Raw genomic sequence first — 23,695 nt, forward strand, 5'->3', positions numbered from 1 at the left:
GGTCATAAAAAAAAAGTCTGCCACAACAGATTCATCATACCTTATACCTGACCCCGTAGAGAAACAGGACAATGGTTAGACAAACAAACAACATTTTTTTTCTTTTCTTTTTTTAAAATTTTTACAAGCGAATGGACCACTAAGGATCACGCTACAACTTCATTTCTTTCTCTTTGTGCAGAGTTTTCTCTGTGTCCAATACTCCTTCATGCATTCGCTGGCCTGCTTCCGTTGTTCATCTGTCCAGGCTCTTCTGGTCTTCCTAGTTCTTCCTGCACCTTGAACACCTTCCAAATTTTCATTGTGTTCCTAAACGTTTCCATATCCTTCTTCATTTCCTTAATCCATGCTGTAGTGGTCTTTTCTCCATTATTATTATTATTATTATTATTATTATTATTATTATTATTATTATTATTATTATTATTATTATTATTATTATTATTAATATTATTTTTATTATTATTACACTGGTCCACAGTAGGTGGAGGAAGAAGCAGCAGGGTTGTAGCACTAGACTAATAAAATGACCACATAAAGGCAAAACTTCAATATATTTAGTATATATAAAATCAATATATATATATCTCTTTTTTTTTTTTTTTTTTTCACGCACCATGGTAACCACTGTCAAACACTCATGCATCCTTTTGAAATATAATAGCCATTTGTGGCACCTACATTTGTTCACAAAGCAACCAGAAAAATCTACTTAATTCAGGAAATAATCAAGTTAACCAATCCCCCACATTAAGACAGGCAAGGTAATGCCACGACCTTAAACTTTACATTCTAAGATGGCATATTACTTGCAGTTTTTAACACTATACAGTTGGTATTTTAGGTCACTTTTTGATAGTTTTTAGGACATTAATTGTATGTACACCATCCTACTCATAACCTAATGCTTCTATACCCTTTATTTATTACGTTTAATATATTTTAATTATCTTTTATTAAATGCTAAGTATGACTATACCCTGTAAATGTGTATTGTACATTTGTATACATATTGTGAATATGTCTAACCTCAAATTCTGTATAGTCTAAAAAAGTCTGTAATATTCATATATTGGGTTAATACACGATCATTCCGGTACATATGGAGGTTTCTGGAAACTTACGGTAATGATTTATTATCCAGATACATGTAGAAACTTCAGGAATTTTGTACATTTTGTCACTGGTTTGATCTTCTCCAATCAAGATTGTTCCTTGTAAATTTGGATGTGTTCCATTTAGAGTAATGCAAGAACATTTCCAACCGAGCTCAATAGCTGCAGTCGCTTAAGTGCGGCCAGTATCCAGTATTCGGGAGACAGTAGGTTCGAACCCCACAGTCGGCAGCCCTGAAGATGGTTTTCCATGGTTTCCCATTTCCACACCAGGCAAATGCTGGGGCTGTACCTTAAGTAAGGCCACGGCCGCTCCCTTCCCACTCCTAGTCCTTCCCTGTCCCGCCATAAGACCATTCTGTATCGGTGCGACATAAAGCAACTAGCAAAAAAAAAAAAAAAAAAAAAGAGAGAGAGAACATTTCCAGAAGTAGATATTTCTAGACTGTGTGTCGAACCGTATATATATATATATATATATATATATATAGCTGACACGCTGAGAGGCCAGACTGTAAAGTCTAGCAGTCTTGCCTTGCGGTGGTAAAGTGAGTAATCAGTGTGTGGACTGTTGATACCTGTACTTTTCAGAATTGACTGTGTGATGGTCAAGTGAATGATCAGTGTGTGGACTATTGACATTTGTACTTGGCAGAATCGGCAGTATTTATTAACACCAAAATAAAATTGCAGTAAGAACAATAACTACATGGTATCAAAAGAATTACAACCTACAGATTTTCGCATATCTTCTTTCTAAGGAAACCTTATATTCCATAAAAAAGAACTGAAATAATGTGACGTAAAATTTATAAAAAGTATAAAGTATGAATATTGTGCATACCTAGAAATGCATAAAATTTAGTTTTTAACACTAAACAGTTGGTGTTTTAGGTCACTTTTTGTTAGTTTTTAGGACATTATTTGAGAGTTTTGAGATCATTTTAAAGGTCTTTTCTGGCATTTTTAGGTCAACAAAATGTGAACCCTGCTTATCACACAACGATGTAAAAGATTGTAGCTTGGAAACAAACTCCTCCCTAAAAATGTACATATTACACTGAAATGTGACGAACAAGAAATGTCCTGGAAATAGTACAGTAAAGAAAAATAGTTTAAGAAACACTTTAATTTTGAAAAAGAACATCTTACCCCAACGATTTAACAAATGCTCCCACACAGCCGCAGCTCCCTGGAACACAATCTTCAAGCAGTAAATCCACACATGGTATGCTTCACTTCATGCAAGAGCTCCTGACATAGGGCGTAAAATCCTAAAGCAGAGTGTGTCCACAACAATTGGAAGAATTTCGACAGCTCTACATGAAGATAGAATGATTTTCATCAAATGTTCATACTTGCAAATGTCTAGGCCTACATTATGTCCAGGGTTAGATGAGTATTTTTTTTATTTTTTCGAGTGTATCACCAAACAGGTTTTCGGCATTTCCCTCAGGGCACTGAATAGCCACTGGGCTTTCAAACAGGAATTGAAAATGTACCTTCTTACGTAAGACAAATTAAGTATTTTAATATTATTGTATATGATTGTTATCGAGACCAGAACAGATGTTGCACCTTACATACATAAAGCCATGGAAGGTTTTGGGATTGCCTATTACTGTTTTGGTCCTAATATAAGGCTGGGAATTTCATGTTTTTAATGTTAAAATGTTATAAAAACCGCAGCTGTTTTATTTGCGCACGTTACATTTAGAAACTTTGTATAATTTTTCACTCGTACCGACTTGTACAGCGAGCGCGCTTTCCAGCTGAGCTCAAATAATTTTGCACTCGTACTGACTTGTACAGCGAGCGCGCTTTCCAGCTGAGCTCAAGGTCGCAAATAATCATAATTTCGGAAGTGTTAATGATATTTTTTCTCTTTCCAATTTGATTGTGGTTAGTGACGGGCAGAATTGAATATAATGCATTCGAGAACTTTAGGATCAATACTTACATTTGAAACAAGACCATTTGAAACCATATTCTCGAGTTCAACATAACCTTTAAAAGTCGATGTAGGCCTAATTTATGCGGTACAAGATTTCCATAAACTGACTAAGAACAGGATCCCCGGTGACCAAATTACAATGGAAGATAAAAAGAAAGGATTTTGCCATCATTTATTAGATTAGAGAATTAATAGAATGATAAGTAAAGTGAAAAATGAACCTAAAACAACTTTAATTAAAGAGCGAAAAGAGAAAAAGAAATTCGTACTTTTAACTTTTCGAAATAAGCACTCTTATCAACTGGCTAAAATTTTCAGGAAAAAGAACATCAATGTCACATACAAAACGGATAATAATACTAATAAGATAATTTTCAATTCAAATAAAATAGAGAATAAATTTATATTTAATAAATCAGGAATTTACAAATTAACATGCCAAACATGTAAATAATGATACATAGGACAGTCCGGCTATAAGGTACAAAGAACACGTTAATGCGGTCAAACATAAAAGATATTCGGCAATGGGAGAACATATGGCTGAAATGAATCATAAATTTACAGACATTTCCAATGACATAAAATTATTACATTCGACCAAAAAGGGAAAAATGATTAATGTTTTGGAAAATTTAGAAATTTACCTTACACAAAAATGTAATTCTGAATCAAGTTTAAATGAGAAAAGTACAGAAGATAACCCACTGTTTAGGCTAGCATATAATCATTTAAGGAACAAAAAGAAGAAGAAAAGAAGAAAACTTGAAGATCCTAAATTTGTATAGTGTTCTCATTCAGTTCAACCAAAATTCTATGTATTGATCATTTTTATAATATTTCATAAGATCTCTTTACTCTTTGATATGACGTATTGGGACACAATACTCCTTCAAATTGTAAAACAAAAGATTGTGTCATATTGTGTTATTCTTTGATCTAACCACTGATGAAGGGAATGGTTGAGATTTCCCAAAATATGTATGGTTTAACTAATAATGTTTCTTTCATTTAATGAGTGTATTGATCAAGGCGGATTTAAATAAACTATTATAAATAGTTATATTATACAGGTATTAGATTTGTCGAAGTTTGGCTGAACCGAAAGAAGTTTTAAGAGGAAACTAACGAAGTTACCCCAGTAAAACTGAATGTAAAGTTTTGAGATTTTTAAGTTGCGTACCGCTAATTAATATTTGAAGCCGGCTCCGCGGTCTTACTTGGCTGCCTCTCGCCCGGAGGGCCCGAGTTCGATTACCGGCCAAGTCAGGCATTTTTACCTGGATATGAGGGCTGGTTCCAGGTTCACTCATTCTACCATTACCTTTAATTGAGGAGCTGTTCAGTGGTGAGATGGCGACTCTGTTCTAGAGAGACTGGAATAATTGCCGAGAGAATTTGTTATACTGACCATGCGTCACCTCGTAATCTGCAGGCCTTCGGATCGAGAGCGGTCGCTTGGTAGGCGGAAGGCCCATTGGGGGTATAGTTTGGTTTGGTTTAGAGGTGTTTATAAGATTATAAGTATACATATTTCATTTTTGTGATGTTTAGCCAAATTGTTGATGGTTCATTCATTCCCAGATATTCAGTTTTCCTGTGTTGCACGTTTTTTTTTTTTTTTTTTTTTTTTTTTTTTTTTTTTTTTTCGTGGTCCCGCCTAAAACGGAGAATCGAGGTTCCACTGTACATGTATTCTATCCTGATACTGTCCAGCATCTGATTTTTCTCCATCCTCTTTGTCTTTTTCCATTTACTGTTCCTTCTATAGCACCTATAAGCAAGCAATCTCTCCTCATCCAATGACCAATCCAATTGTGCTTTCTCTTCTTGATTACTTTTAATATATTTCTCTCCTCTCCAACTCTTCTTAAGACTTCTTCATTCTTAACTTTTTCTATCTTATGTATACTTTCTATTCTCCTCCAAATCCACATCTCAAATGCTTCCAGTCTTCTTTCGTCTTCTTTTCTCAGTGTCCATGTCTCAGCTCCATACAGTGCCACACTCCATACAAAGCACTTCACGAATCGCTTCCTCAAGTCTCTATCCATGCCCCCACAAAAAAGTCTACTCTTCTTATTGAGTGCTTCCTTCGCAAACGCAATACGAGTTTTCACCTCTCGACTGCACCTCATGTCCTCTGTCATTAGCCAAAAAACATAACAAACGTTATCTCCAAGTGTTCAGAGATACCTATAAAATTACATTTCCATTCATTTTACAGTTTAATAAAGGAAACTATTATGTGAATCACCTCGGGAGAATTTTATTTCGAGTTATTGAAAATTCTAGATATAGAGAATACCGTTTTTGAGCATGTGTAGCACATCATTGAATCATATGTATCTACAGGCTTTTACTGAATACATTTTGTTTAACGGTACCAGTACTTAAAAATATACAAAGAAACTCTATTTTTTAATGCTGGGGCTATACCTTAATTAAGGCCACGGCTGCTTCCTTCCCACTCCCAGGCCTTTCCTGTCCCATCGTTGCCATAAGACCTACCTGTGTCGGCGCGACGTAAAGCAAATAGCAAAAAAAAAAAAAAAAAAAACCTCTATTTTAAGGCATCATTTCAATTATAACCCTTATTATAATAATTTTTTAGAAGACAGGATACAGTACGTACAGTAGTGAAATAAGAAACATAGCTCCGTTAACACGTTTGGAAAAAATCTGTTAGTTTCTTCTGTTTGTTGCGGTTAACCTTTCCTCCCTTCACATTGAAACTTTTCGTCAAACTGCATTATTTTAGAGTGGTAGTGTTTCCCATGCTACATATAAAAAAATAGAGCCTTATGTACAATATTACACATACATACATACATACATACATTATCATTATAGACTGTTATGCCTTTCAGCGTTCAGTCTGCAAGCCTCTGAGAATTTACTAAACGTCGCCACAATCCTCGATTTGCAACTAGTGTTTTCGCCTCATTTAGTTCTATATCTCTTATCTTTAAATCGTTAGAAACCGAGTCTAACCATCGTCGTCTTGGTCTCCCTCTACTTTTCTTACCCTCCATAACAGAGTCCATTATTCTCCTAGGTAACCTATCCTCCTCCATTCGCCTCACATGACCCCACCACCGAAGCCGGTTTATGCGTACAGCTTCATCCATCGAGTTCATTCCTAAATTAACCTTTATCTCCTCATTCCGAGTTCCCTCCTGCCATTGTTCCCACCTGTTTGTACCAGCAATCATTCTTGCTACTTTCATGTCTGTTACTTCTAACTTATGAATAAGATATCCTGAGTCCACCCAGCTTTCGCTCCCGTAAAGTAAAGTTGGTCTGAAAACAGACCGATGTAAAGATAGTTTCGTCTGGGAGCTGACTTCCTTCTTACAGAATACTGCTGATCGCAACTGCGAGCTCACTGCATTAGCTTTACTACAACTTGATTCAATCTCACTTACTATATTACCATCCTGGGAAAACACACAACCTAAATACTTGAAATTATCGACCTGTTCTAGCTTTGTATCACCAATCTGACATTCAATTCTGTAGAATTTCTTACCTACTGACATCAATTTAGTCTTCGAGAGGCTAATTTTCATACCATACTCATTGCACCTATTTTCAAGTTCCAAGATGTTAGACTGCAGGCTTTCGGAACAGTCTGCCATTAAGACCAAGTCATCAGCATAGGCCAAACTGCTTACTACATTTCCACCTAACTGAATCCCTCCCTGCCATTTTATACCTTTCAGCATATGATCCATGTAAACTACAAACAGCAAAGGTGAAAGATTACAGCCTTGTCTAACTCCTGTAAGTACCCTGAACCAAGAACTCATTCTACCATCAATTCTCACTGAAGCCCAATTGTCAACATAAATGCCTTTGATTGATTTTAATAATCTACCTTTAATTCCATAGTCCCCCAGTATAGCGAACATCTTTTCCCTCGGTACCCTGTCATATGCTTTCTCTAGATCTACGAAACATAAACACAACTGCCTATTCCTCTCGTAGCATTTTTCAATTACCTGGCGCATACTGAAAATCTGATCCTGACAGCCTCTCTGTGGTCTGAAACCACACTGGTTTTCATCCAACTTCCTCTCAACGACTGATCGCACCCTCCCTTCTAAGATGCCAGTGAATACTTTGCCTGGTATACTAATCAATGAGATACCTCGATAGTTATTGCAATCCTTCCTGTTCCCTTGCTTATAGATAGGTGCAATTACTGATTTTGTCCAATCTGAAGGTACCTTACCAACACTCCACGCTAATTTGACTACTCTATGAAACCATTTCATCCCTGCCTTCCCACTATGCTTCACCATTTCAGGTCTAATTTCATCTATTCCTGCTGCCTTATGACAATGGAGTTTATTTACTAACCTTTCCACTTCCTCAAGCATAATTTCACCAACATCATTTTCCTCCTCCCCATGAGCTTGGCTGTTTGCAACACCACCATGATGATTTCCTTTTACATTGAGATGATGTTCAAAATATTCCCTCCACCTCTCCAGTGATTCCCTAGGATCTATTATGAGTTCACTTGAATTACTCAAAACACTGTTCATTTCCGTTTTCCCTCCCTTCCTAAGATTCTTTATTACTGTCCAGAAAGGTTTCCCTGCTGCTTGACCTAGCCTTTCCAGGTTATTACCAAAAGCTTCCCATGACTTCTTTTTGGATTCAACAACTATTTGTTTCGCTCTGTTTCTTTCATCTACGTACAAATCCCTGTCTGCCTCGGCCCTTGTTTGGAGCCATTTCTGATAAGCCTTCTTTTTACGTTTACAGGCTGCTCTCACTTCATCATTCCACCAGGATGTTCGCCTTTTCCCATCTTTACACACAGTTGTTCCTAGGCATTCCCTTGCTGTTTCTACTACAGCATCCCTATACGCCACCCATTCACTTTCTATATCCTGAACCTGCTTACTGTCTACTGTTCGAAACTTCTCACTAATCATATCCATGTACTTCTGTCTAATTTCCTCATCCTGAAGATTTTCTACCCTTATTCGTTTGCAGACAGATTTCACTTTCTCTAGCCTAGGCCTAGAGATACTTAGTTCACTACAGATCAGATAGTGGTCTGTATCATCGAAAAATCCCCGAAAAACTCGTACATTCCTAAAAGATTTCCTGAATTCAAAGTCTGTTAAGATATAGTCTATTATGGATCTGGTACCCCTAGCCTCCCATGTGTAGCGGTGAATAGCCTTATGCTTGAAGAATGTATTTGTAACAGCTAAACCCATACTAGCACAGAAGTCCAGCAAACGCTTCCGATTCCCATTAGCTTCCATATCTTCCCCACATTTACCAATCACCCTTTCGTATCCTTCAGTTCTATTCTCAACTCTCGCATTGAAATCGCCCATTAGCACTATTCTATCCTTGCTGTTGACCCTGACCACGATGTCACTCAATGCTTCATAAAACTTGTCAACTTCATCCTCATCTGCACCCTCACATGGTGAATACACAGACACAATTCTTGTCCTAATTCCTCCGACTGACAAATCTACCCACATCATTCGCTCATTTACGTGCCTAACCGAAACTATGTTGCGCGCAATGGTATTCCTGATAAAGAGCCCTACCCCAGACTCTGCTCTTCCCTTTCTAACACCCGTCAAGTACACTTTAAAATCTCCTGTCTCTTCCTCCTTATCTCCCCTTACCCGAATATCACTTACTCCTAGCACATCCAGATGCATCCTCTTTGCTGACTCAGCCAGTTCTACCTTCTTTCTTCCATAAGCCCCATTAATATTGATAGCTCCCCATCGAATTCCATTTCGTTCGCCAAGTTGTTTCCAAGGAGTCCCTCGCCTGTCAAATGGGAGTGGGACTCCATTACTCCCATAGGTCCGAGGCTTGCTTAAAGTGTTCTGAGCTCGGTAAATTCATGAAGCAGGGTGCTGCCCTACTTGCACATAGTCCAAGTGAGGATCTCTCCTCTAACGGGTTATGGACCACCGGTGAATTGTATAGTCCTAGCCGCCTGAGCACAAGGAGGGCCACGACTCAGAATATGTCCGAGATGCCCACTCCCATTCCATAGCAACTGGTATCCCGACTCTCAGGACCACTTACTAGGCCACTCAGCCGTTGCCCATGGTTCACGAACTAGGACGTGACTACAGTAACCCACAAACATGAACCACTATTATAGTTACAATATTTTTATTATTATTATTATTATTATTATTATTATTATTACATTAACGTGAAATTTTCTAATCTTACATTATATGCAAATGCTGCAGTTCCTGGTTCGTTTTAAGTAGAATAATGATTACTAATGTCTATTTCACACAGATTTAACGCTCAAAAATTCACTTTTTGCCATAAAAATATGATACAAGAAATATATTTACACATGTTTATTACGTGTTCTAGCAAATGTGCTTAGGGAGGCACGAAGGGTTGTACACCCTTCTTACATTGTTTACAAATGTATCTGGTCTTCTTTCCATTTGCCACCTTGACTAGTACTAATCTTTCTGAATACGAAACAGTTGCGTTCCTTTTTTTTTTTCTGTAAAATATTAAGGGGCTCGTTACCCGCCCGCGGGAGCTGAATTGCCGCTCGGCCAGCAAGCCACTCGGCAGAAAGTTCCTCAACCAAACTTGTTGTATAAAGTCTTATTTAATCCAATACTAGTCCAAAACATGTATTATAGATTATTAAAACAAATAAATAACTTGGAAAGTATTTTTTCCAGAACGTCCGATTAATCGTTCACGGTTAAAGGGTTAACAATGTTCCATGGCGACATAAAAAACTTGGATAAATTCCATAATTGTTTTCTTTGTTGAGTCAATTTACGGGAACATCTTCTTGAATAAGACCATGCTAGTAAAAATCCTCCAAAAGTTTTTAAAATGTATTATTACGTTAGCACTGCTCCAAACCTTCATATAACTAGGCACTCACTTGAAGATTGGCACACAGCCACATGATCAAAATCCACTCCAGAAGAAAAATGATGAAAAGGAATTAAATAAAATTGATTGAAGTACGTAGAAAATTAAGGCATGGCCTTAATTTTTGGTAAACTTATTCCAGAGTATCACACTACATTCTGCCGACTAGCAAAGATGTCCTCTTGGACACCAGCAAGTAAATTTCGATCTTGGATCAACGACCCTGAGCTAGTATAGTGTGCAAGAAGCTCTCATTGAAGAAGCGAGTTCAGCGCATGCATGCCAGTATTGATTTCTACAGTGAACGAATAGCATACAACTCAGCCGTAACACAATAATTACAGATCACACCTTTATAGGTGGGCCGGTACAAGGTTGCACGTGACAGTTATAGTTCATGTTGGCACTATTACAAAAAACAATTGAAGAACGTCACCCGTCAATCAGAACAACCAATCCACTACTTTTTATGTCAGAGTTATGGATTTTATACATATTAGTCCGTATTTAATTCTGTAGAGTGCGTATAACCTTTTATTTACTTACAAAAACATGAGCATTTTCAAAAAAGTGTAATGCTTAAGGAAGCTGCAAAATAAAGATTAACTATTTTCATTTCGTTGTTGTTGGCAATATGACTAGTATAGTGGTGCCATATATAACTACCTTGACTTCCGTATGGAAGTATTGCCGCTTGTCTGTCGTCGCTAGCATGTGGTCAGGTGTGATTCGCGCGTTGATGAAAGTGGTGTTCTTTGTGAGATAACTGTAACTAGTGCAGTGCGATGCCACGGAAATGACAATGTGATGAATCGCGAAGTGATAATCCTTTGCGCCGAGGAGTGCCCCTTAATAGTCAGGCATGTGAATTAGTGCGGAGAACACGTGAGTTTTACGAGAGGGAGAGGGAATTCGTATGCTTGCATGGTCGTCCTTCTGTTCCTGCAGATCAAGTCGTGGAACATACAAGTCAAACATTATGGCTTTCAAAGCAGACTGTTATTCAGAAAGGTGTTCTCCTCCAGGAACTGAAGGAAAAAAGGACTGGGGAGTCTAGCAGTAGCGGAAACGGGGCTGATACTGGGGACTTATTTCTTAGCACTCCAGGAAAGAAATGATTTAAGCCATCTCCTGTAACAGGAATTGATTCTTTCCAGGGTGATGCAGTACGTAGACACGTGTACGATAATTGCAGCAGGAAGGAATATCCTATCATGGCAAAATTATTAGTCCCTTAAATAGGAAAAGCTTTTCTCCGGGGGGTAAAACTTCCTTAAAATTGGTACTGCGAGCCTTGGGTTTCAGATATAAAAAACTGAACGGAAGAAAACTGCTGCTTGAAAAGCCGCACATCGTGATGGCTAGGAGTATTTTTCTAAATAAACTTGTCGGTAAGGATCTCCATGAGGTAATATGGTTGGATGAGACGTGGGTGAATGCTGGGGAAGTGCATTGATAAGTCTTGGACTGATGACAGTCCTAAAAGCTCCGGTAATCAACCGACTGGAAAGGGCACCAGATTAATAATAGCGCATGCAGGTTCATCCAGTGGTTTTGTGGAAAGTGGACGTGTAATGTTCCGATCGAAAAAAAACTGTGATTAAAGCTCCGGTAATCAACCGACTGGAAAGGGCACCAGATTGATAATAGCGCATGCAGGTTCATCCAGTGGTTTTGTGGAAAGTGGTCTTCTAATGTTCCGATCGAAAAAAAACTGTGATTATCACGAAGATATGGACCATGTTCACTTTTTAGATTGGTTTAAGAAGCTCCTGCAACAGCTAAAAGGCCCTTCTGTCATTGTTATGGACAATGCACCTTACCACTCCGTAATAATGGAAAAGACCCCTGCTTCGAGCGCCCGTAAAGAATTGTTAGTGGAATGGCTGCAGGCAAGAAATATCCCACCGCATATGGGTATGACTAAATTAGCCTTATATGCACTGGTGAAACAAAACAAACCGGTTTCACCGACGTATGTAGTCGATTAGGTAGCGAAGGAACAAGGCCACGAGGTTGTTAGGTTGCCGCCGTACCACTGTTTCTTCAACCCTATTGAATTGGTATGGAATGATGTGAAACATTACGTACGCACACATAACAAATCCTTCACAATTACTGAAGTGGAAAGACTGTTCCGAGAGGGTATTGCTTTAGTGGATGCAGCTTTGTGGAGGAAGAAAGTTGGCCATGTTGCAACATAAATTAACTCGGCGATGGCCATAGATGGCATCATCAGTGACTGTCAGGAGTTGATGATCTGCCGGACGAGGACGAGGACGACGACGAAGAGAACAACAACAACAACAACAACAACAAAGGTGACGGTGGTGATGGCAGTGATCTGGAGGGTATAGAGCCTCTACCAATGTGAATAAGGTAAGAAGAATAACGTTAGAATTTTCGTAAATTTAATAGATTTTACTCGAAATCTTCTGTGTTAGCACCGGTGAATATTATTGTGACATTCATTGGTGTATTTAAAGTGAGTTTCTTGTCTTCCAGTTTCTTCCGCATTCTCTGACATCGAGATAATAAGAACTTCGTAGTAGATTTATCTCGTGTCATTTTGTGTGATGATATATTTAATTGTAAATTTAATCGGTGTGTTGAAAGTGCGATTGTTGTCGGCTGATTTCATTTGTATCGTGTATCATCGCGATGGCATTAAAAAACATTTCTCTCATGTTTCTAAAATCTTACGTGTCGTGAAATCAGCTGTTGCTATAGCGGTAACATCGCTTCGTGCGCCACTGCAGTGTGACCAACTTTTTGCGTAGCTGTCATGGGCAACCTTACGCCGGCCCACCTATAAATAATTAGAACGGCAGAACGCACCAATTAAACAGGCGCACCAAACAATGGACAATAAAACAGAAGTAATATCCCAGTACACACGTCAAATATGTTCCAATAAATGAAGTTTCACTTATTCATGTTACTATTGTTGTTGTTGTTGTTGTTGTTGTTGTTATTTCTTGACATAAAATTAAAGTAGGTACATTGTCTGCTGCTAGTTAAAAGAAATTGTCAATTGGTTGTGCTGGGGCTTATTTCCATTATGTGGTCAGAAGACAGCATTTTCTTAAATAAGGAACTTCATTTTACAAATGCTAAAAATTAAGCCAGTTCATTCATCTTTATTGCATGTCCTTTATGTTATTGTTAGTGCAAATAAGTGTATATTGATAAACATACTCAAGCATCACTCTTGTAGACTATACCCCTCTGAATTTAATGCAGAGAAAATGGAGAGTATATAGAGAAAATACAGGGCAAACAAATTCAGGCGACCCACAGACACACTGTATTGTGTGTTCCTGTCTGTATCTTTCTTCTGTATATAGTATTGAAACTAATAGTCAGACATGCTTGTTATAAACACACTAACATACCTCAGAAATTAAAAACTTGTTTTTTCCCAAACTCTGCTTGTCAGCGTTCCCATGGCTCCCAACATAACTGCCTCTTCACTACAAGTCTTGTTCTTCTTTGATAATGTCAGGTGTCAAAGATGCTTTGTGTCAATGTTGATATCTTGTTACAGTGTTTGGAGGTTGTGACCAAGACCTGTCGCTGTGGTCTACACGAGAAGGAACAGCCCTGCAGGAAAGAATACTTGTGCGACACCAAATGCAAGAGAGTTAAGGACTGCTCGCGTCATCCTTGTAACCGTAAAGTATGACCTGGTATTCTGTGGCTAAAATTTCTTATCATTATCTTTAGAACCTGATCAATCCCTTTTAGGCGCAAAGGCCGCCTGCATCATCTTCCATGTCCTGTCTTGGGTAGTTCTCATCATTGGCCAGGCAGTTTGCCTCATATCTGATGCCCTAGGCCAGGAATGGCAAACCTTTACTGACTAGTGTGTCAGTTTTCTTAACTCTTTCGCTGCGCTATTTTCCAACAGAACTTTTACAGAAAAATGTAATTTTTTTCGTATTTTCTAAATGAACTGAAACTTCATTTTTTTTTTTTCAAGGTCAGTGACATTCAACACCATTGCACCATTTTTAACTCAAATTTGGCAATCTAGCAGTGACATTTGACCTTGAAACACACATTACTGTGATACATCTCCGAACATGGAAGTGGACACATTGCAGGCTGTCCTGGGCAGTTCTTGGAAAAAATACTGTCTGTTTTCTCTTGCACAGTCCCTTTCTTTTCTTTGAACATTTTTCTGGTAATATGGAACAAGCAACACAATTATGTTTGTGACTCTTGTCCTGCTGCTCCCCAAGAAAGTGCCTCTCCGTCAGGCGCGCTTGAGGTGTGTAATCGGAAGTTCTTCCTCGTTTCGCCGGCGGACTTTGCTGATACTCTCGTAGAAGTCCCATTATGACAGAATTTCTGAAGTCAGGAGCATTAATTGCCCTCTTTTAAAGCTTATTGTACAATATCCTTTCATTAGTGCAGTTTCAATGTCATAACAAATATCCCGCTAGACCGATAAAAAATGAAGATCTTCCTCGTTGGCACTTCCTTCCGAACAATCATTATGCACATCATTACTTGTTTCATTGTTCAAATTTACCGAACAGCCTGAATCAGAATCGGCCACTAAAAGATAGAAGATTTCTGCACTTCCATTACTAATGTTGTTCCGCGCGCGCATAGCTACTGAGTAAAGCCTGCTATCGGCCAGACAGCTGACAGGGATGTTGGCGGGCGGGCGGGTGAAAGAACAAATAAACATAGGTCCAGTATTGGCGGCAAAGTTTTCAAACAGTGCTTAGTACATAGTGAATACATGACTATAGATGTTGTATTATTAAATAGGCCTTTATTGAAGAAGCGCGAGGAAATTATAGCAGGAAAGTACCAAGTCGACAAAAGTCGATTACCGCAGCGAAAGCTATAGGGAAGTAAGTCGACAAAGTCGACTTGCGCAGCGAAAGAGTTAATACATTTTACTGTCTGGTGTACCATAGGTTGATTTCCTTTAAAATCATCATGAAACTTCTCATTTGACTTCATTTAGGTATTAGATTCCATTACATATCAATTTATTTGACTGAATGTTTCATGATTTATTTTGCAAACATCACTGAAAATTACATTTTATAAAACAGGTACATTTTAAGAATAAGATATACTTTTGCTTTAACCTTAAAAAATTGTAAAAAATATCACCATAAAATTAACTGGGGCATACTTCTTTATTAAAGCATAACGTTAAAATGTGCCATGTTGTCCGACACGTTGGCTGAGTGGTCAGTGTACTGTCCTTCGGTTCAGAGGGTCCCGGGTTCGATTCCCGGCCGGGTTGGGAATTTAATCACTTGTGATTCATTCTTCTGCCTCGGATACTGGGTGTATGTGTCCGTTCCAACACACTCCTCATCATATTCAGACAACATGCCACACTACCAACCACCACAGAAACATGCAATAGTGATTACATCCTCCATATAAGGTTGGCGTCAGGAAGGGCATCCAGCCGTAAAACAGGGTCAAATCCACATGTGCTACATAGTTCGTACCCGCGACCCCACAGGTGTGGGAAAAGCGGTAGTTAAAATATGTCATTTTGCTAGATTTTAGACCTATTTATTACATGTTAAAATAATTAATATATATTCGTATGTTGTCTGATGTGCCACATAAGCCGTGTTCATGTCTGACTCGTTGGCTGAATGATCAGCGTACTGGCCTTTGGTTCAGAGGGTCCCGGGTTCGATTCTCATCCGGGTCGAGGATTTTAACCTTCATTGGTTAATTCCAGTGGCCCGGAGGCTGGGTGTTCGTGCTGTCCCCAACATTCCTGCAACTCACACGCTACAAATAACACTATCCTCCACCACAATAACACGCAATTACGTACACATGGCAGATGCCACCCACCCTCAATGGAGGGTTTGTCTTACGAGGGCTGCACTCGGCTAGAAATAGCCACGTGAAATTAAATTAAAGTCATGTTCGCGTGTCACCTAGTGGCATGCGTCATAGGTTTGCCATCCCTGCCCTAGGCAATGGGCATCTACTCTATTATTGCCTGTATCCATACCTGTGGATTAGATCTTGCTACATGCCCAGCTCATTTCCCCTTGTTGGACCATCCTATGGTATATCCTTCAATCCAATTTTATGCCCGACTTTATCTACTAAATTATTGAGAAAGTTGGCTGTGTGAAATTCACATTTATTTATTTTTTCCTTTTTACTGAAAAAATAGTTTTTGTTCTACATACTCAATACATTATGTAACTGTATGTACACGCCATTATCGATAACAAGGCTTGCACTGCAGAGCACATTACAAATGCCCATCAAGCTAAAAAATACAAATTGTTAGCTAAATCTCAAAATAAAAATGATAAAGATTGGTAAAGAAAGAAACCTTTTATAAATGCTAGAAGTTTCACAGAATCTATTACTGCTAGAATGGGTCTCATTCCAAAACTATGTTAATTTAAAGCTTCAAAAATTCATACCTAATAAACAAAACCTTCTGAAAAATGTAGTGTCTTTGAATAGGTGAAATAATTTTTTTTTTTCCAATTAAAAGGAAAAAACTATGTGAATTCTATTACAGTAAGTCAATACAGAAAAAACATGAAGTTGATAAATTGTAATTTGGCTGCATAGTACAAGTTGCGTAGCTGTAAGCTTGCATTCAGGAGATGGTTGGCATCTGTAAAGGTAGTTCCTATGGTTTCTCATTTTCACTTCACACTGTACTTCAGTTAAGGCTACAGTCACTTCCTTCTCAGTCTTAGTTGTTTCATACGTATTCAATACATTCAATATGTAGTTGTGTTAGCAAAACATTAACCACCTAGAAAGAAACCTTCTGAAATTGAAGTCCTAAAATAAGATACAGAGACTAAATTTGAGAATATAATTCACCTCTCTCACTTCAGACCATTGCTATCCAACATTTTGGTGACAGAGGATATATTACTTCCTTTTCCATTTGCATATTTCATAATCATTTGTTTTACAATTCCTGTTAATATTGATAAACCTCTTCCACTCTCTCTTATTCCTAAATGTCCTATTCTTTAATGCAAGGCATCTGTGAAAATTTGGTTGAAATTGATTAAATTATTTTCTGACTTTCATGTTTTTATCATGCTTACACTTTATATTACCATAATTCACTTTGATTTTTTGATATTTCAAGTATTTTAAATCTATGACATCATCATCACCATTTAAATGCCCTAATGGGGAGTCATCATGGTGCTTTTACGATCATCCTTTGTCGAGGACATGATAAAAATACCATTAAAACAGCGTGGTCTCCAACTGTAGTTGTGAAGATGATGCCAGTGTACCGAAGGATTGCATCTATTGAGATTCTGGGAAGGTGTAGCAGGAGAAACACTCAGAATCCCAATGAAAGTTTACACAGTGTGATATAGAGCAAATGTTCCTAATATACTTTCATTTCCAAGGAAAAAACTGGACATTGCAGTGATCTCAGCAATGAGTGAGTTTAATATGGGGTGTTCTGTATCAACAAACTTAAAAGAAACAATAAAAAGACAAACAATTTCTGACCCAGCAAGAAATGTGTGTGCTTTTAGGGACAGGTGTCATGTGCACTGCAGTGTAGAATCTAGTAAATTTTTTTTTTTTTTTTTTTAATAGTGAGAAATAAGCAAAGGCTGGCCAAAATCACCCAGGAAGGAAAGAATCTGGTATCTGAAGGTCCAAAATATACATCAAGGAGCTTTTGAAGTCATAAGAGGCTGAAAAATGATCTTTAAGGATGTACAATATTTTAGACTGCATTTATTCAGAAATGATATTTTGAATTGAATTTTTTTCCACATTATATTTTAAGAAAAATTCATTTAATTTTCAAAACTTAATTCTGGGTCATCTACTTGTTCAATTTCAAAAAGCATATCTGAATCCTCCATTATAGTGGAATATACTTAAAAAATGTAATTAATAAATAAAAATTTGCATCATGTGGAGCTATTTTAATTAATTGTAATTACAGTAGAACGTCGATTATATGTTCCCGGAAACTACGTTTTCCCGTATTATTTGTTTAAATTACGTGGTCCTGTGAGCATGTTGTAAAAATCCCGCATTATCCGTTCCTCGAAGAAACGATTTCCCAGATCAACCGTCCAGAAATTTCAATCCCATCAACGCTACATCCTGGATCATGCCTTTTTCAAGAAACTGTATCTCACGAAAGGTCGGCTACGGCATCCTTACAGATCTTGGTGTTAACGTCCAGTCGTTGCGCTAATTTGAGAAAGTACTGTACTGGAAATGCGATCGGCAGTAAACTTGCACAAGGGACCATCTTAGCATCGCATTCGGGTGGTATTGCTTAGAGAATCCTAGGAAATCCTAAAGCAGAGTGTGCCCACAACAATTGGAAGAAGACAGAGTGCATTTCAACAGCTTTACATGAAGACGGAATGAGTTTCATCAAATGTTCATACTTGCAAAACGTCTAGGCCTACATTATGTCCAGGGTTAGATGAGTATTTTTTTAAAAATTTTCGAGTGTATCACCGAACAGGTGTTCAGTATTTCTCTCAGGGCACTGAATAGTCACTGGGCTTTCAAACAGGAATCGAAACTGCTCCTTCTAACGTAAGACAAATTTAGTATTTTAATATTATCGTATACGATTGTTATCAAGACCAGAACAGGTTGTTGCACCCTACATACATAAAGCCATGGAAGGTTTTGGGAGTGCCTATTACTGTTTTGGTCCTAACATAAGATTGGGAATTTCATGTTTTATTTTAAAATGTTATAAAAACCGCAGCCGTTTTATTTGCACACGTTACATTTAAAAACTTTGTATAATTTTGCACTCGTACCGACTTGTACAGCGAGCGCGCTTTCCAGCTGAGCTCAAGGTCGCAAATAATCGTAATTTCGGAAGTGTTAATGATATTTTTTCTCTTTCCAATTTGATTGTGATTAGTGACAGGCAGAATTGAATATAATGCATTCAAGAACTTTAGGATCGATACTTACATTCGAAACAAGACCGTTCAAAACCATATTCTCGAGTTCAACATAACCTTTAAAGGTCAATGTAGGCCTAATTTACGCAGTACAAGGTTTCCATAAACTGACTACGAACAGGATACCGGTGACCAAATTACAATGGAAGATAAGGAAAAAAAGGATTTTGCCATCATGTTGGGGCTTTTGTTTCTAATGTGCTTTGTTTTATTAGATTACAGAATTAAAAACCACTTGTGGTCGATTGTTGTTTGGCTTGGCGTTACGGGTATTAGATTTGTCGAAGAGTTTGGCTGAACCGAAAGAAGTTTTCAGAGGAAACAGACGAAGTTACCCTGGTAAAACTGAATGTAAAGTTTTGAGATTTTTAAGTTGCGTACCGCTAATTAATATTTGAAGCCGGCTCCGCGGTCTTACTTGGCTGCCTCTCACCCGGAGGGCCCGAGTTCGATTACCAGCCAAGTCAGGCATTTTTACCTGGATATGAGGGCTGGTTCCAGGTTCACTCATTCTACCATTACCTTTAATTGAGGAGCTGTTCAATGGTGAGATGGCGACCCTGGTCTAGAGAGACTGGAATAATGGCCAAGAGAATTCATTACACTGATCATGCATCACCTCGTAATCTGCAGGCCTTCGGATCGAGGGCGGTCGCTTGGTAGGCGGAAGGCCCATTGGGGCTATAGTTTGGTTTGGTTTAGAGGTGTTTGTAAGATAATACATATTTCATTTTTGTCATGTTTAGCCAAATTGTTGATGGTTCATTCGTTCCCGGATATTCCGTTTTCCCGTGTATCACGTTGTTTTTTTTTCCATGGTCCCGCCAAAAACGGAGAATCGAGGTTCCACTTTATAAAAATTAAATTGCTGATATCTTTGAAAGGGATAATGTTGCAATTCTGAAAAATTGTATGCTGGTGTTTGTGTGTAGGATACCCATGTAATCATAATTTCAGCTTCCTAGCATGAAATCTGTAGGATTTCCAAATTTCACAGATGCCTTGCCTTAATGATGTCATTCTCGTGTAGGTTCAGTATCAATATTGACCCATCCAGCAAGTTCTAATTCTTTCAACCGGATGTTTTCCTTCTACCTCTTTTTCCAAGTGCGGGCTGTTCTCGTAGGCTCCATTCTCATCAAGTGTCAGGATGTGCTGACTCTGGGAGAGATGTCTTAATCTCAGCTTCCTTCTCTCCTCATCATTTCTTAACTTGTTCATCTTGGTCTTTTGGATAGCGGACCTCAGAAATTTCATCTCCAATGCCTGCAGTATTGACAAGTCTCTCTTCCTGAGGATTCATATATACTGTACAGTAATTGTTCAGAATATTTGTTTCAAATACTGGAAGAAAATAAAAGAAAATACTGAAAGAGTCTAATTATTTTGTTTTCTTGTAAATATTACAGGACAGTAGAAACATGATGAATTAAATAAAAATAAAAGAAAGTAAGAGAGTAATAAACAAAAATTAAAAGGATGCAGAGCATTATATCTTCGATGTAAATCTTCCACAGTCTGTTGAGTTACTTAGTTCTTCTTCTGGGTTGAACCGTGTTGTTTTCTGTATATTCCATATGGTTTGCCAATGTTTCAAATACATTACCGTATTCTTTGTCGAGGTGACTGAAATCCCACCTTTGACATAGAATGCTGCAATGTATTTCAAACATTGGCAAACTGTACAGGATATAAAGAAAACAAAAATGCAGTTTAACCTGTAAGAAGAACTAAATAACATACTAAATACACTGACTGACAGAGCAAATGCAACACCAAGAAGGAGTGGTTCGAAAGGGATGAAAGTTGGGGAAAGAACAGAGACGGCACGGACGAATAATTGATGTTTATTTCAAACCGATATGCAGGTTACACAATGCGCACGGCATCGACTCAGTAGGATGTAGGACCACCGCGAGCGGCGATGCACGCAGAAACACGTCGAGGTACAGAGTCAATAAGAGTGCGGATGGTGTCCTGAGGGATGGTTCTCCATTCTCTGTTAACCATTTGCCACAGTTGGTCGTCCGTACGAGGCTGGGGCAGAGTTAGCAAACGGCGTCCAATGAGATCCCACACGTGTTCGATTGGTGAGAAATCCGGAGAGTACGCTGGCCACGGAAGCATCTGTACACCTCGTAGAGCCTGTTGGGAGATGCGAGCAGTGTGTGGGCGGGCATTATCCTGCTGAAACAGAGCATTGGCAGCCCCTGAAGGTACGGGAGTGCCACCGGCCGCAGCACATGCTGCACGTAGCGGTGGGCATTTAACGTGCCTTGAATACGCACTAGAGGTGACGTGGAATCATACGCAATAGCGCCCCAAACCATGATGCCGCGTTGTCTAGCGGTAGGGCGCTCCACAGTTACTGCCGGATTTGACCTTTCTCCACGCCGACGCCACACTCGTCTGCGGTGACTATCACTGACAGAACAGAAGCGTGACTCATCGGAGAACACAACGTTCCGCCATTCCCTCATCCAAGTCGCTGTAGCCCGGCACCATGCCAGGCGTGCACGTCTATGCTGTGGAGTCAATGGTAGTCTTCTGAGCGGACGCCGGGAGTGCAGGCCTCCTTCAACCAATCGACGGGAAATTGTTCTGGTCGATATTGGAACAGCCAGGGTGTCTTGCACGTGCTGAAGAATGGCGGTTGACGTGGCGTGCGGGGCTGCCACCGCTTGGCAGCGGATGCGCCGATCCTCGCGTGCTGACGTCACTCGGGCTGCGCCTGGACCCCTCGCACGTGCCACATGTCCCTGCGCCAACCATCTTCGCCACAGGCGCTGCACCGTGGACACATCCCTATGGGTATCGGCTGCGATTTGACGAAGCGACCAACCTGCCCTTCTCAGCCCGATCACCATAACCCTCGTAAAGTCGTCTGTCTGCTGGAAATGCCTCCGTTGACGGCGGCCTGGCATTCTTAGCTATACACGTGTCCTGTGGCACACAACAACACGTTCTACAATGACTGTCGGCTGAGAAATCACGGTACGAAGTGGGCCATTCGCCAACGCCGTGTCCCATTTATCGTTCGCTACGTGCGCAGCACAGCGGCGCATTTCACATCATGAGCATACCTCAGTGACGTCAGTCTACCCTGCAATTGGCATAAAGTTCTGACCACTCCTTCTTGGTGTTGCATTTGCTCTGTCAGTCAGTGTATAATTCAAATTCTGGAAGCATTTAATTGATTGGTTATGCTTCCAGTGCTTGTCTCATAAGATGAGGAATGGAATATCAAGAACAAACAAAGGAACAAACCCGTCTCAAATCAAGTCAAGAGAGAGTTGAACATGAAAAAGAACTGATTATTAGATAGACAATGGCAGGTCAGCATCAGAAGGAGCAATAGAGAAGGAGACAAGGAAAAAACTATTGTGTGTCCGTATTCATATTCTTATCTTTCTCTTCTTCTACTTCTACTTATTTTATGACCACATAGGATCACTTTAGTCAGTCCTTCGTTCAGGTCTCTTTGAAGGGATTGTTTAGGCTTTGCGGTCCTCCCAGTACTTCTTCAGTGCCCTTTCCTCAGTTGAAAATATGCGTGTTGTTGGTTTGTTTTGTGTAAGGGTAAAGCGGAGATTTGTGTTCTTGAGTTTTGTATTCAATTTTATCTTATTTGTGATGTCTTCTGTTGTAAGGCCTATTTCCTTCAGATCCTCTCTTACTTCTCTGATCCATTTACATCCTGTTGTGGTATTTTTTGAGACGAGATTGTGTTGTACTAGTTGTTTCAGAAGTCTCGAATCCTGCATCCCCATGATATGTCTAAAGAATCCCAGTCTCCTCTTACGCATATTATCTGTAATGGGTTCTAGCTCTTCGTACATGACTTTGTTAGGTATTAACCGCCACTGTCCATCTTTCTGGTATTTTTTATTGATGCAGGTTCTTCCAATCCTCCTTTCAATTTTCTGAAGTCTGTCAGTCTTTGATTGTTTATTCAGGTAAAAAAGTGTTTCTGCTGCATATGTAGCTTGCGGTTTTATAACTGTGTTGTAGTGTTTTATTTTTGTATTTATTGCTAGACATTTCTTTTTGTAGATATCCCATGTTAATTTTTGTGCTTTAGCTAATCTATTTGTTCTTGTTTGGATTGAGATTTTTTCATTTAGGTTATGTGTTATTACTTCTCTAAGATATTTAAATTGAGTTACTATTTTGATTGTATTACCGTTTATGGTAACTTCCTTTAACTGTGTTGGTTTCTGGGGCATAATTTCTGTTTTTTCGAATGATATTTTGAGGCCAATATTATTTGCAATGTTTTGAGGTTCTGATATCTGGGTTTTTGCTGCTTTTATGTTCACTGCTAGTAATGCTAAATCGTCAGCGAAACCCAGGCAATTTGTTTTGATTTTTCGGCCAATCGTTATTTTGGGGGGACATTTCCTAAAACATTCCCTGATTACCATTTCTAGAGCACAATTAAATAATAGTGGTGAGAGCCCATCTCTCTGCTGTAGTCCAGTTTTAATTTCAAATGTCTCTGATGTTTCACCCCTAAACATCACTTTTGATTTGGTGTTGGTGAGAGTCAATTTTATCATGTTTATTAATTTGGGGTGTAGTCCAAGGTGTCCTAAAATTTTAAACAGAGATTCTCTATGGATGCAATCATAAGCTTTCTTGAAATCTACAAATGTTATCACCATATCTCCGTTTCTTCTCCTGTTAGAGTCCATTATCAACTTAAGACTCGTGATCTGATCAGGACAGCTCCTCCAGGGTCTGAAACCTCCTTAATATTC

The 23,695-nt window shown here is 38.9% G+C and overlaps 1 protein-coding gene across 1 annotated transcript in view; it reads left to right on the top strand.

The window, feature by feature from the left end:
• The window catches only part of LOC136873801 (NF-X1-type zinc finger protein NFXL1), a 213,111-nt gene that overhangs the window by 114,578 nt on the left and 74,838 nt on the right, over positions 1-23,695 (top strand). Inside the window, exon 8 of the mRNA XM_067147048.2 lies at positions 13,532-13,663. Within this exon, the coding sequence (XP_067003149.2) occupies positions 13,532-13,663 (132 nt within the window). The remainder of the gene's footprint in view (positions 1-13,531; positions 13,664-23,695) is intronic.

This window comes from Anabrus simplex, chromosome 5 (genome assembly GCF_040414725.1).
Source record: "Anabrus simplex isolate iqAnaSimp1 chromosome 5, ASM4041472v1, whole genome shotgun sequence".
Lineage (NCBI taxonomy): Eukaryota > Metazoa > Arthropoda > Insecta > Orthoptera > Tettigoniidae > Anabrus > Anabrus simplex.